General features: G+C 36.8%; 1 protein-coding gene and 1 long non-coding RNA gene across 5 annotated transcripts in view; one reads left to right on the forward strand and one right to left on the reverse strand.

Annotated features, from left to right (window-relative positions):
* BNC2 (basonuclin zinc finger protein 2) overlaps window positions 1-14,685 on the forward strand; it is a 425,587-nt gene that overhangs the window by 138,995 nt on the left and 271,907 nt on the right. For 3 of the 4 annotated variants that reach the window (XM_037061921.1, XM_037061922.1, XM_037061923.1), the window contains one exon: window positions 4,175-4,375. The exons of the other annotated variant lie outside the window; for it this stretch is intronic. In XM_037061921.1, the coding sequence (XP_036917816.1) occupies window positions 4,175-4,375 (201 nt within the window). The remainder of the gene's footprint in view (window positions 1-4,174; window positions 4,376-14,685) is intronic. 4 annotated transcript variants of the gene reach the window in all.
* On the reverse strand, window positions 4,397-5,217 carry LOC118998016 (uncharacterized). The gene is made up of 2 exons (XR_005068789.1): window positions 5,032-5,217; window positions 4,397-4,550 (listed from the first exon to the last, which is right to left on the reverse strand). It is a non-coding gene; the product is annotated as an uncharacterized LOC118998016 (long non-coding RNA).

Consider the following 14,685-nt stretch of genomic DNA (forward strand, 5'->3'; position numbering starts at 1 on the left):
AACTGTCTCAATGAGGTTTCCCTGTCCACAGTTGTGGAATATATTTTAAAAGAGCAATGTACTTTCAGAGAACTTAATAATTAAGTATTAAGAAGAAAAGAAAAAGTATGGGGTATCTCCTCTTCCCTAAACAAAAGTAAAACTACAAACACACGCAAAATCAACATCCTTTGCTCATTTGTTTCTTCAGGTAGGTATTTGTTGGGGCTATTTGAACCAACATCTGACTTTTTCTTTCCCTTTTTTTAATGGAGGAGAAAACCTAAACCCATCTCAATACCCAAATAATGAAAAGATCAGTAACGTTTTAAACAGCTAGTTGTGGGAATTATTGCTTACAGAGCTAACAAGAAAGAACACACTCACTTGCTTTGCTGGTGGAATTGCATTGTGCCTCCCTATAGTCTTGTTATCCCACACTAACTGAAATGCAAATTCTTTGCAACTAATTGGGTCTCATTGAAGGTACATGCACAGTATGTAGTTATATGCAAAAAGATTTAAAAAGATAAAATTTCTCTGTAATTAAAACTTTTAATTACTATCCAGAACATCAGAATCTGTAGTATAGGTTTAGATTATATATGTCTAATTTTTTCCAGATTACTCAACATAAACTATGAAATGGTTAGTAAGGTACTGGCTCAAAAGTTAGGGAAAAATGTTTACTTACAGCAATCTATAAATTTGATTTTATTGAAATCCCATGAAAATACATTTTACATTCTAAACATCATAAACATCAGAAATCACTTTCAAAATGTTTTTTCCTTCAGTTCTCAAGTCTATTTTAACATTGTAAACTGCATGTGAGTTTCTTACTTTGTGGAAGTATATTTCTGCTATGTGTTATAATGAGGTGGAGGTATTCACATTCCCATATTGTCTATAATAACTTGGGCACTAGTTAGAACTAGTTGGTGTACTTTTTTAATTTCCATGGTATGTCTCTCACTATCAGTTAATGTGGAAAAGCTTGCCCATAGCCTTTAATAGTTGCTATTCTTTAACTGAAATACATAAAGTCAGAGCAGCAAAAAAGCAGTGGAAGTGATACCTGCCTCTACCCCCCACCCCAGGTTTAAGTAACTTTAATACAAATGATTCCAGATAGTTGTTTCATAATCTTCAGACTACACAGCCAGTGAACAAACTAAAAAAATCACTTTTGTGCTTTGTATATTTTGTTGTCTCTTAGTGCAATACATCTTGTTGTCTTTGTAAACAAGTCATACAAACTAGTTAAAATTTTCTTTAATCAAATACATTTAGAAGGTGAAGTATACAATGATATATAGTTGTGGTGAAAAAATATTTTGAATCTTAGAAAGATACCCTGGTGATTTTGAGGCTTTTGCCTTGACTGTAGTAATATGAAGGAACTAGTTACATTGCAGACCTGTTTAATCTGGAACAACGTCAGACATTGATATCTGAAATAGTTCAGTTTGCCTGTGCTCCGTAGCATTTTGTCAGAAGACTGCTGGCCAAGCAGACTAGATTTGGATGTATTAGCTAGTCAGCCTAATAACCCTGTACAGACTGTATTGATTTTCTAGGAGAGAGTTTATGAACTAAATAAACTTGGGGTTGGTGTCTTAATAAACTGCTTCTCTGTCTGTCACATTTAGTTACGGAGCTGTGCAGTTTAGGGGGAAAAAAGGCTAATTCTGTTACAGATTGTTCACAGCAGGGTCTCCAAATTAGCCCTTTGTTTTGTAATGCCACCTTGCTTGGGCTCGCTTTGAGCACATTTCTCAGTTTTGCCCTAATGAGTTGCAACACTGATAATGTGGCTGATGATCTTTCATTGATTTCACTATCACTTGCTTGTCTGGTAATTGATCCGTTGCTGAGCCTCTAGTTAATTATATCGGCTTTGACATGGCCCGGTCCACGGGGAATTTCAAGTCTTGCAGAATAACAGTTTTAATAAAAGAGTCTATTACTGCAGGTGCTTGCTGCTGCATGCCAGTTGATTTTTGTGTTGTTGTGTTGTGTGTGTGTGTGTGTGTGTGTGTGTGAGAGACAGAGAGAGAGAGAGAGAGATGGATGTGGGGAGGGTTGGATACCAGGGAAAGAAGAGGACTGCTGGACTGAGAGAAAGACGAGGTGGGGGCTGGCAGAAGAGGAAGAGGGTGTGAAGGAGAGAGGAGGAAAGGAGGGGGGAGCTAGGGAGAGCAAGAGGCAGGCGAGAGAGAACACGCAGGCAAAGCGATACAACGGCCTGAGAGGAGCGAGGAGGAAGTATGCTATTGACAGTGTCCTTAAGCCTCCCACAAATAACAGCCATTAGTGGGAAGGTCAGGAGCTGAGCAGGCAGCTTGACTGAGGCACTGAGTGCCACTTCAGAAATCAAGAGGCTAGCAAATTTTAGAGGGAGTTTAAGTGGGTAATAGCTAGCTGTAAAGGTACAGTCACTGTTGACAATTGACTCATAGGGTCTTTTCCTGCCCTCCCCCTTCAAGAATATTTTTATTGACCACAGGTGGACTTAATATATTTTAAGGCAACAATTCTTTGGGTTCCTGTTTGCTTCTTCTCAGATATTGAATTTGCTGCTTTTGAGACTTTTTTGTGCTTAATGGTGGTGAACTGGAGGGAAGTTTAACAGAAAAGCTTTCAGGAGATGTCGGTTCTAGAGGGGAAGGCACATTTGTGTCAACATAGTGTACGTTTTCTCATCTTTTCTCATTGTCCACTAATGACACAGAGCTGCCATTGAAGCTCTTTTCTGTTTCTTTTGTTGTTTCAGAGAGTAAGGTTTATTGTTATTCTTCAGTTAAGAAGGGGGAAGGAGAGTGGTACATTTGTCCTCGATATTTGTAGGTGGTTGAAGATTAATGTTCCTTACATTTTAAGTTTAGGAAGGATGGCTTTTTCCTGCTGACTACTTTTATGAGATGACATGAATTTAGCTTTCCATTTTGAAGTTACTGTTTATGTACAGTGCATTTTGTTCAGTTTTGCTTTTCCACAAATAAGGTGGATAAATACTATGTAATAAATAGGTCTTTTCTTTTAAAAACTAGTTTAATTAAAAATACAACATGCTATCAAGGTTATATTTTATCCTGCAGGAAAACATCATAGAATTTTCCTTAGAGATCTTGAATGGAAAATGGAGTTTTTATATTCATTACTTTTTGCCTGAAATGGGACAGGCTTTTTTTCTTCATCTTTTTCTTTTTTATGATTTGAAAGGATATTGTAAATGCTTCATTCAGGAACTTTAACAAAGGACTTTTCTCCACTTTTGAGCTTTAAGAAAAGGTATACTTTTTTCCTTTGCCTTTCAGTTTCTTACTACTTAACATCCAATTTAGTAATTAATGAAAGACCTGAAGAACTGAATATTAAGTAGTATACATGTGTATGTACTTTGTAAATGTTTACTGTGCATTTTCTATGTTAAAAACTGCTAGGTTTATTTGTTTACTTCTTAGGGTGTGAAGTTATGTCCCTATGTGTATTATTTTCTCTGGGAATCTATATGTGTGTATAAAGAGCCTAGCACATACTATATGGCTTTTAGGAGTTAACATTTAGACAACAACTGAGCCAACTTTACATTCTCTTAAATCTGCATATTTTTCTTCCAGTATAGCTAGAAAAATGCTGTGTTTTAAGTATAGCAATTTACAAATGTTAAAAGTAAATACTGATGTCAGATACTGCATGTTATACCTGAAAGTATTATTGGGAAAAATTCTCTGAGAAGGGCCCTAGCTTTTCCTCGCCATATGTACCATCCTTCTGTGATCATGGTGCTGCTTGGAGAGTGCAGAAGTGTGTATCTATGTGTGTGTCTGGAGAGGGGTTAGTGCAGGGTGTCATTTGGTGCCTGACAGTGGAACAGTGCAGTTGACTCTGAGCTCTGCTATCCAATGACATGCAGTGGCTGAGAGTTTGAAGCTGATGGTTGGGTCTCCAGTGCTGCCTGCACACCTGACAGGCAGCTGTTAAACTGAGCAAAGGCAAGCTCGGGGAGTCACAATCTATGCATAAATGATAGGGGTATCTGTGCAGAAGGTGCGAAAGCAGCTCTGACCCCCTCCCACCCCCAAATCTCCCCCTTCCCAAATGAAATGCACAGTTCAGCCAGCTTCTTAACTACACTACACTCCTGCTACTGGCTGCCAAGAGGCTCAAAAAATCCACCTTCACTTTTCAGTCAGAAGAGGCAGAAGTGGATGTGAGAGAAAGAGAGACACAGAGAGACAGAGAGCCAAAGAGGGCAAGAGACTTGACTTTAAGAGACTCCTGTACTGACAACTCCATGCAGTTCGGAACCAGAACGACTGCGGCTGAACCAGGGTTCATGGGGACATGGCAAAACGCTGATACTAACCTTTTATTCAGAATGTCCCAACAGGTAAGTTTCTTTCTTTCTTTCTTTTTTTAAAGAAATCTTGAATTGTTATGTGCACTTTTGTTTATGCTGTTTTTCTTAACATTTTTTAAAAATTGATCACTTCATAGTTGGGCTCTGTTTTGTCATAACTGTTACTGGAATGTGCAGGGTTACTTCATGGTTTCCCTAAGGGCTCCTTAAAAGAGAAAGGGGAAAGGATACTTAAGTAAAAGAAAGCAAAGGCATTTGTTGCAAAGTTTTCACAGTACAACCTAGGTCATGAAAAGACTATTTATTTATTTGTTTTCTGCTAAAATTTTTTAAAGCCACCACCCAACAACTGTATCTTTCCATCTATATTAATCACTTCCTCAAAGTGTCTATCTCAGAGGAGGTTCTCCAACCAGTGATAAAATGTAGGGACCCCTCTGCACAGCCCAACTCACTTCCTGGGGCTGGAAGCAGCGGACTCCGACCTGAGGACCGGAGGCTGTGCAGGAATCGCTGCCAGCTCCCAGAGTCGCCGGAGGAGGAGGCGACGGGCGTAGAGGGTTGTGTCGGCCGGTCCCAGCTCTTCCGCCCGCCTGCCCGCCTGCCTCCACACTTGCCCCTGCGCTCCCGCCGGCTCTAATTCCGCGCGCTCGCTCGCTCGCCCGCCCGCCCGCCCGCGCACTCACACTCCGGAGCAGCCTCGGCGTCCTCCCCAAAGCCGCTCCTCCTTCCCGGCCACCAGCTGGGTGTGCTGGGTGTGCTGGCTCTGCCGAGAAAGCCGAGGTGATATGCGAGGACAGCGGCTGCTGATAATTAATCACAGGAGCCGGCGGCTTGTACCATGCGCTCGGTGATACGCGCCCTGCGCGCTAGGCTCCTCTTGCACAATTGTTGGCTCTGCGGCTCCGAGGGGGAGCGAGGGTGAGAGGAAGCAAAGGGAAACAACCCAGAAACTTTCCTCTTGGACTGCGCTCAAGCGAGGGAGGGAAGTTCCCTGGTGCCTCCCTCCTAGACACGTCTTGATTTTCGAAAGCCTGCACCAAACTCACACAAAGCAAGAGTTAGTATGATATTATCATCCACACAGCACGAAGGTATTACTGACAAATAGTTGGATTTTAAGAAGATGACGGTTAAGAAATGAATTGTTTCACTCATTTAAAAAAATACTGCAATTGCTCTCTTTAAAAACCCAGTTTCGTTTGTAAGAGTTCATGAGAATTAATATTTTATTGACTTAATTTAGATTTTTAAAGTATTGGTAATGAAGGAAAGAAAACAATTTGCTAGGCTGTAAACTACTACGAGTTTAGAAATACATCTGCAGAAGATTGTGCACGGAGCCAGGATTTTGTAGCATTTAGCTAGGGAACAGTTTTATCGCACAATTCTAGATAGGATAAATGCATTTGAATAAGGTGTATTTTGACATATCCTGTAGAGGGACCCTGATTACTGCTGATACAGTAAGCTGGGTTTAAATGCAATCAACATAAACCCAATAAGCAACTCTTTATGTGCAGTTTCCCATTCTTGCAAGTTAAGTTCATTTTCTCCCAGAGATAATTCCTTGTCATTGCAGTTGCTTTGAGAGGTGTGTTTCTGAGGCATATCCCTGCCTGGGTGGCTCTTCCTGGTTGGAACACAGAGTGTGTTTTCATTGACCTTAGGATTAAATAGCTTGTGCCATACTTTAAAAATTAGATGTTACCTTCAGGGTTTTGTATGAGTTAGTGGAGGTCCAGGGGTGTGTGTGTGTGTGTCTGTATTGGAAGGGAAGATTGGTTCAGGTCTCCCTCTAGCTAGAAAAGAGTTAATAAAACCAGATAGAGATAATGATCAATTGATAAATGGCTATTGAACCACAGAGATGGTGTTAGATTGCTTCTTTGGCACTAGCCCATTTTCAAGTAGATTTGAATCTAAGGAGACATTAAGTTGTGGAAAACATTTTAGCTAAAAAAAAAAAAGAAAAAAAATTATATAAATGATGGGTTGGAATTAGGAAAATAATTTGAAATTGCTTAGAGAGAGAAACTTGTACAACTAAGCTATTATGATGTCTTTGATGCAGTTATTTGACTCTGTGGGTATAAAAAGATCTATTTTGTTTGTACCTGTGTGTATGTATGTGTAATAGTGAGCTTCAGTGACTATATAAACAGAAGTAGAAATAGAGGGAAGTAATTTATGCATAATGGTGCTATATAAAACTATAATACTAATTATACTATTTACTAAACAGTAGTCCTATAAAGGGAGAAAAATCACAATTTAAAAAAGTGTTGTGATTCAACTATATTTTATTTTTGGTTTTGATGTAGTTAGCAGCTCCCCCCTCTTTTTCTGTCATGGTTACTAAATGTTTACCTCCTGTGCATTTTTGAAAAGCATGTAAAAGAGGTATGAGTCTACATGTTTCTTTTTTCCCTCCTTCAGGACGACCTTTTAGTTTGTATAACTATTGTGTAAACTTAAATTCAAACTATGTGTAAATCTAAAAATATATGTGTTGTGTATGTGTAATGTGTTTATTTTCCTTACCTATATTTCATCAGCAGTGCTGATTCAGAACCTGTGTGTATGTGTACAAGAAAGACACTTTTCTTAAAATTGGCTTTTCTTGAAGCCAATAGTTTTAAGAAATACTAGTTTCAATATAAACATTGATCCAGCTTTTGTCTTATTGCAGGTAAAAGTTTGTCCAGTTTAATCGTGTGCAGAATTCTGTGTATCTCATTGCTAAGGCATTACAAAGCTTTTCTATTATTACTTTAATTTCTAAGAAATCAATTTTAGCTCATGAAGTAAATTTTATTTGGTATATTTTTATCTCAAAATTTTCTATAATAATATAAAAACTATAAAATTTACCTGATCATTTCATTAAATATTAGAGAAAACTGACTAGTACAAACTGATTATGAGTTATAGAGAATTCATCACCAGTATTATTTAACTACAGCAAAACTTGTAGTGGGAAATGTCTCATGAATACTGAAATTTAATAATCTAGGTTTGTGTCTTTTATAGGCAAATTAGAAAGCAGAGATATAAAAATCTTAGTTGTTTTGTATGAGTAAAGTAGGATCTGCTTATATGTAAATCTTTCAGTTTGTCTTATACTAACAAGAAGATACCACAATGTGAAGCCAGTGTAGATTTGCTGGGATTAAGTATGTTCTGCTAAAGTAAGGAATATAAAAATTTCAGTGCATTTTTCTGTCTCTCTACGTTTTTTCCCATATTCAATTATGATCTTTTCCAAAGGGATAATTTTTTTCCATACAGACAAATATTTGATAACCTTAAAGGGCATGCCTCTTGACTTTTGTAAAGGGAGTTCTTATTTGGTTTACTTTGATCAGTGACAGGCCGAGAATGACCAGAAACCCTTTACTCATCTTCTCTGTTAATCTCCTAGAGTCCAGAACGTTATTTTGCCCATTTTAGCATCATGAAGTTTTTGTTAAAAGCAAAAAATAAGGCCTGCTTTTGAACCTTCTTTTAAATCAGGTTTTTAAAGGTGATTTTTTTTTATGTTTTGTGTATTCGAGAGACTGGTATATAAAATTCTTCATAGGTACCTCAGGTAATGCAATAGTCTAATATATTTTGAAATCTTTCAGAAATGAAACCATAACAGATAAATGGCTATAGCCCATGTTTTACACGTTTACATTACTAGAGGCGTTTTCCTTTAATTATTGGTGAGGTATATTTAACCTTTTCAAATAAAATGTAGATTCCTTAATAAGGTCTCTTTTCAGACATGAGTGAAATACTAAGTTAGAATTATAAATGACTCTGTGCATCATTATGTAGTAATTTAGGATTCACCCAATGATGTAACACAATTAACAACATAATTTCATTGTGAAACTGTGTCTTATTAAAGAACACTGTCTGACATTCTCTTACAGTTGCTTTATTTAACTTCATGCAAATATTATTAGTAGTGACATTTTTCTATTGTGCATTAGATTCTCTCATTAGCATGATGTGTTAGTTATCACCAGAGAAATAATTTCCTAGATAGGGGCAAAACAAGAAAGCTAAAAATTAAATCAGTGATTTACATTAATACCAGAGCATCTGCTCACCAGAGATACGACAAAGTAAAGCAAACTTTCTTACTGATATAAAATCTAGCACATATCAGAGAAATGATAAATAAAATATATTGTAAGAAATATATAATTACATTGCTAGAGTCCATTTAAAAGCATGTTCAATATGAATTTTTCGCCCAGTACTCTCTTAGTTCTTTCCATTCATATAAGCAAACAGAGTTTTATTTTGTTGAATCTATACTTTAAATTGGAAATGATGGTTTTGTCTGACTTCGTACCCTTCTCTCCTAAGTTGTTTGCATGTTTATTCACTAACAGCTTAAAAGGCACATATACCATTTTTCTTACAAGTCAGATGTCCAGTTGTATATTGTGGTTTGATTCTTTTTATAGTTCATACAGTACGTTTTTATTCTAAACTCTATCCCACTCATGTAGACAAGTCTTTTTAACATAGGATGTATGTTCTTATTTAATCAGAGCCCTGAGTAAAGCAATTGATAGTTAACAGTTTTTGAAAATGACTTTCATTGCTAAGCTTCATCCAAACCTAGGTTTCTACACTTTTTCCTCCTCCATTTTTACTTCCTTTTTAATGATCATGTCTTACTAAAATAAGGATTAAATTGATCAAACTTATGGTCGTGATGCTAAAATAAATATTTATTTTGTATTAGGAGGCATGTAATTTCAGCCTGTTGAATTACTAGGCTGCTACCTCCTATTTAGTTCCCATCTCTAATTTGAGTGTTAAAAGGTTTTATTTTGAAGTTTTAAGCGTAGACATACATTCAAATGTAATTGTTAACATCCATTCTGATAACATAACCCCAAAATAGGGATATTTGGGTAATTGTTAAAATATAAGTTGTAGCATAGAGACAGGTGTTTGTAGAAGTCTGTGTATAGCATGCAGATTTCACTGACCAGATACTGTCTAATTTGTAATGCATTGGGGAAGTTGACATGGAAAAATAGTAAGCCGTATAGATGGTATTTAGGTAATGTTAATGCAAGTAAAGCATGCACCAACATATTCTCAGGTATGTATGATGTATACGTTAAAAACTTGTCCAAAAATTTCAAGTTTATTTTCAATACACTATGTTAAGTGAATTCGAACGTAATAGGTGATCATTTTGAAATTATTTTCCTCATCTTTCTGCCATCTGAAAACTAGTACTGTGTGTTTGTATAATTTGTAAAGCCTTTTGCTGAGGTGAGTCAAGTAACCACAGTTGAAAAATAAATCCCTAAAGGTGCAGCTATCTTATCTATAATTGCAGGTATTTTTTATAATTATATTTATGAGTGTATCTTAACATTCACTGATAAATCCAATTATTCATGCATGCCTTTATGAAAATCTGATTAATGTAGTGACAGGACAGATTTGGGCTACCACAGCAGCACATACTCCCACTCCTGTGTCAGGGTTAAGAGCTGCAGCAAATCCTCCCTAACTAATTAGATGCTGAGTAAGGCATCTCTGAGAAGTTGGGGCAAAAGTGAATGGGTCACAGCCAGAGCAGGCTTGCGAGAACTCCAGTGATAGTGAAAGCATTCGAGTTTGCCAGGTCATTGTGACACAGGGAGCTGATTCCTAAGGAACAGACCGTTACAGATAGTGAGCTGGCGTTATCTTCTTCAATAAAAAACAAAAATTTTAGTACTTCTCCTTTCCCACCTTATATGCATTTGTAACACTCCTTAAAGAAAGTTACATTGGGCCTCTACCCTTATTAGTCAACAAAGCCTTTGAGAGGATTTTCCTTATAAACATGAATAGCCAATGACTGTGCTATAGGTGGAGGTATTTTCTGAACTGGGGACTCTTGATTAAAATATGTATATCAAAAGGAAGGACAGAAGTAACTGGCATTTGCTTTTAGCTTGTGTCCATAATTTGAATCATAGTGTTTGAACTGATACAGGATTAACTCCTTTCTTTCCAGAGTATGGTCAGGGAACTTTGTGGTAGTAGTGAGAAGAGAGTGAATCATGGGATGACTTTCTCAGTGAGAGAAATTTTCTCTGAGACGCCTTCCTTGTTATTGTCCAAAGAACATGGAATATAATGGTTCCAAGATTTCCTTTCTCGTGAGGTTTGGAGCCTGATTTTGTTATATGCACACGATGAATTCTTCACCATGTGAAAACCCTCTTGTATCTTTCATGGTATGCTTTTGCCGCTACATAACCACCCTTCTTTAGGCCTTGGTCAGAAGATTATGTGAAGATTGTAGAAAATGATTGATCTCACCTCTCTGTCTGCCAAGGCTGATGCCATTTTTATTTCCCGACAAGCAGCTGGCTTCCACATTTCACTTGGTTATCCTCATCTACTGAAGGACTGGGCAGAGGAGGAGAAAGGGAGTTCAAAGACCCTTTCAGGAAACTTTGACATCTATTTTTAAGCTTTAGAGAAATAAAGTCATAATTCAGGATTAACAGTCTTTATATCCTGACATATAAGCAGCTCATTGTGTAAAAGAGGGAATTTTTCCCTATAAGATAAATTAGTAAACAGATGAGAAAAATAAGATGAAAAAAACATTCTGAGCAACTCAAGCTCTAAGAAGTTTTAATATGTGCCTATGACATCCCCAAATGATACCTGGGGCTGTGATATCCAAGTTGCTCAAATCTCACTGAGCATGACCTGTAACTAATTGCCTTCTTTCCCAGGTTTAAAAGAAAATTTAGAGAATAGGAAAAAATAAAAGTATTGATGTTTTTAAATTTGTACATTCCTTGTAGAAAGTCTAGAAAATTTCATAGTACACATTCAAACCGTAAGGTGAAAATTTATGAGCAGAGTTCATTTGGGTGAGAACAGTGTGCAGTGTCATTCTGTTTAAAAACTCTTACGTAGCATTTCATGCCGCGAAGTCAGAGATTAAGAGAGAAGAGGGAGCCCTGTGTCATTTCTTCATTCACAGAGACTTCCTTAATGGAAATGCTTGTGGAAAAACAATGCAGTGCTCAAACCAGCTAGCTTAGAAATCAAATTCTCAGTTTATTAATCATCATTCCAATTAATAAAAAAAAAAGAATTGATCCTTTAACATCAAAATAATATCCTTTTGTTTTTCTTTAATTAAGCCCATCAGTTTTTCATTTCTCTCTGTTAAGGAAATGAAAATAATCTTGAACAGTAGGAAGTTACTCATTGAAACACTGATTCTCTTGAGCATATCTGACATCTTATTTACTCCATGATTTTGGACTGCAGTGTTATTTTGCTACTGTCTTAGGGTTTGTGTGCTGTTGCAGGGGGGGCGGGGTTGATTTAAGTCTTACTTCTATTGGGTTGGCAGCAATTTATTTAATGACCCCAAAACATGTCCAGTCTTTTCTTTCTTCTTTTCTCTGTTCCCATAGACCTGATTTCTTTCTTTCTTTATTCTCCTTTCACCTCATTTCTCTTTTTCTGAATTTCTCCTTACTTTCACCGGCTCTTTTGCCCTAATGTAAAAGAGTTGAAATGCACCTGAAACGTAACAGTAATTGAAGAAGGCATCTTTTTGCCCCTACATCATTTGGCAGAATTATGGGAGAGAGGTGCCACCCTCAGATGTGGTCCTCAGTGTGTAAGTGCTGACAGGAGGACTGTCCCGAGTTTTGCTATGTAAGGGTTCTTTAAGTAAGTGTGTGATAAAAACATGTAAGCAGGGGCCCCGGCTTATCATTCAAAGGCGCTGAAAGGCAGCTCAATTTGATCCTTCGCCTGTGTAAGAAAGTACTTAACTGAAAAGAGATTCTGCTTTTCTATTTCTCTTCCTTTTCTTAGAAGTAATTCTTGGGCTTATCATTTTGTACAGTTCAACTTGCATCTACACCGGAGAGAGCATTTCATTAGAAGGAGGAAAACATGTAAAGTTTTCCTTCAATAGGTTGAAGGTATGACTCTTTGAGGCTGCAGTTATTTAATGAGTTAACTGAAACATTTAAAAAAGAAATTGAAATGATGGCGGGGCTAATATTAACATATGACATGAAATTGAGATTTAAAACACGTAGTATACATAACACAATGAGGATTCATGACTGTTGTGTATTTAATAATTTTTTAACTCATTGTCTTACACGGCAGAGAGATTGTTAAAGTTGACAAGATTAAAAAATACCATTCTCTATGGGAAACACAGCTTTCAGTATCGTACCTGCTGTGCTTTTGTGTGAGTGTCATGAATTTTCCAACTTTATTAAGGTGTCTTTTAGTAGCTATTTGTTCTCTAGACATTTCTTTAGGACTCATATTTGACCAGAGTGCCAGAGTTGGGAGAGGGGTTTTGAAAATAAAAATTTCATGATAATGAACATTTTATATGCTAAAAATAACTACTTTCAACTGGCTTAGTATAATAACAAAGCTAATATTAAAATGAAAACCTTATTGACAGAGTTTTAATAATGTTTTTTCTTTTATTACAATTCAAGTAAAAAAGATTTCATTGAGTTAAATAATTAAGATGGCTATTGGGGGCACCTAATGGGTTGCATAGGTAAAGAAACCTGCCCACCACTGGGCCCTCTGTCACTGACAGAGGGCAGTAGATGTGACTGGGAGGCCACTGGCAAGATACAGGAGAATAATTACACACTGAGCATATTCATGAAAGTGTCGCATGAGTGAGAATGCCTGCAGACATTCTCTTTGTTGATCTCATGTCAGAACCTAACTAAAGAGTCAGCTAGGTTATCTGCTGCTTTATCTAATGTCACTTTTCTTTTATTCTTTCTTTTTTAGGTGTAAGTATTATTAGAGTACCAGAAAGAACCCAAACCAAAACCCGGCTCTAGACTTTGTGGAAAGATTTACTCTTGCTATGGAAAATAGTAAAAAAAAGTCTTACATTGTCATGTGGTAGTACCCTTACATGTGGAGCACAGGCGTACAGAAAGTCTACACCTGTCCATTGGTTGGTTGTGAGAATTAAGTGATTTATTTCCAGGTTTGTTGAGCAGTTGTTAAGGACTGCCTCAGTGCAGTGAGTATGTGGATTGGTTCCCCCTAAAAAGAAATTCTCCATTTTGGGAATCTTATTTGAATGATTCCTTATACTTTGTAATCTTTTTGCTCCTTGAGCATAGCTTTTTGGTGAAGTTCAGTTCCAATCATTGGGAAATAGTGAGATTGATTCTTATGTTGTCAATTATTGCCATTTTCAACCAGTGAGAAACTACAGTTCTTTTCAAACAAGTTAGAACTAAGCTGGGAGAAAGGTACCAAGATGAGAGACTCTTTGACTCAAACTACAAGTGTCTCATCATTTCTCTTCCCATTTCCCTTCCCTTTTTGTTTTGTTTTGTTTTGTTTTGTTTTGTTTTTGTTTCCACAACGTTAGAAAGTAATCATGGGACATTTTAAAATATATTACCAAGCCTTTACTCTGCTGAACAGAGTCGATTGTGAAAAATAATTTTTTCATTCTTACTTTATTTTTGGCATTTATTATACATTAAGTGGAAAGGATAGAGAGAGAAGTCCAACATGTGGGAGAGCTTGTTTCAGTAGCTGGACTGGAAGCCCAAACCCTGNCTTCCCATTTCCCTTCCCTTTTTGTTTTGTTTTGTTTTGTTTTTGTTTCAACAACGTTAGAAAGTAATCATGGGACATTTTAAAATATATTACCAAGCCTTTACTCTGCTGAACAGAGTTGATTGTGAAAAATAATTTTTTCATTCTTACTTTATTTTTGGCATTTATTATACATTAAGTGGAAAGGATAGAGAGAGAAGTCCAACATGTGGGAGAGCTTGTTTCAGTAGCTGGACTGGAAGCCCAAACCCTGGCTTCATACAGGTGAGACGTGTTAAGGGAATAAAGGACTTATGCATTTAATAAACCCGCCTGCCTGTCAGCTTGGGTTTTCATGTACCATTGTTGTTCAAATAAGAAAAAGAGTGTTCACAACCTGTGGTGAGATTAGAGTAATGAAAATGAAGTGTTAATCTGTTGATAGCAAGCCCATCTCCTATCCTGCATCCTGGGCCACATTCATGCGTGTATAATATATTCCAGGTTTTCTCATGACCAGAGAAGCTGGGATGTTCATTATATTAGAAACACCCTTTTGGTAAAAAGTAATGTTATTTTAACTTATATAAATATTTATTTTAATGATTTCTTAATAAACCAACTGCTGCCTGTTTTTTAAGTATGCTGATAACCTGTTCTTCTGTATGTACCAGTATTCTTGTTCCTTTAGAATCATTTTTTTTTCTTTTTCTACAAATATAGAACACTGAAGTGAGCCTTAA

This window comes from Sturnira hondurensis, unplaced genomic scaffold, assembly GCF_014824575.4.
Source record: "Sturnira hondurensis isolate 20B ecotype Veracruz unplaced genomic scaffold, ASM1482457v3 Scaffold0013559, whole genome shotgun sequence".
Classification (NCBI taxonomy): domain Eukaryota; kingdom Metazoa; phylum Chordata; class Mammalia; order Chiroptera; family Phyllostomidae; genus Sturnira; species Sturnira hondurensis.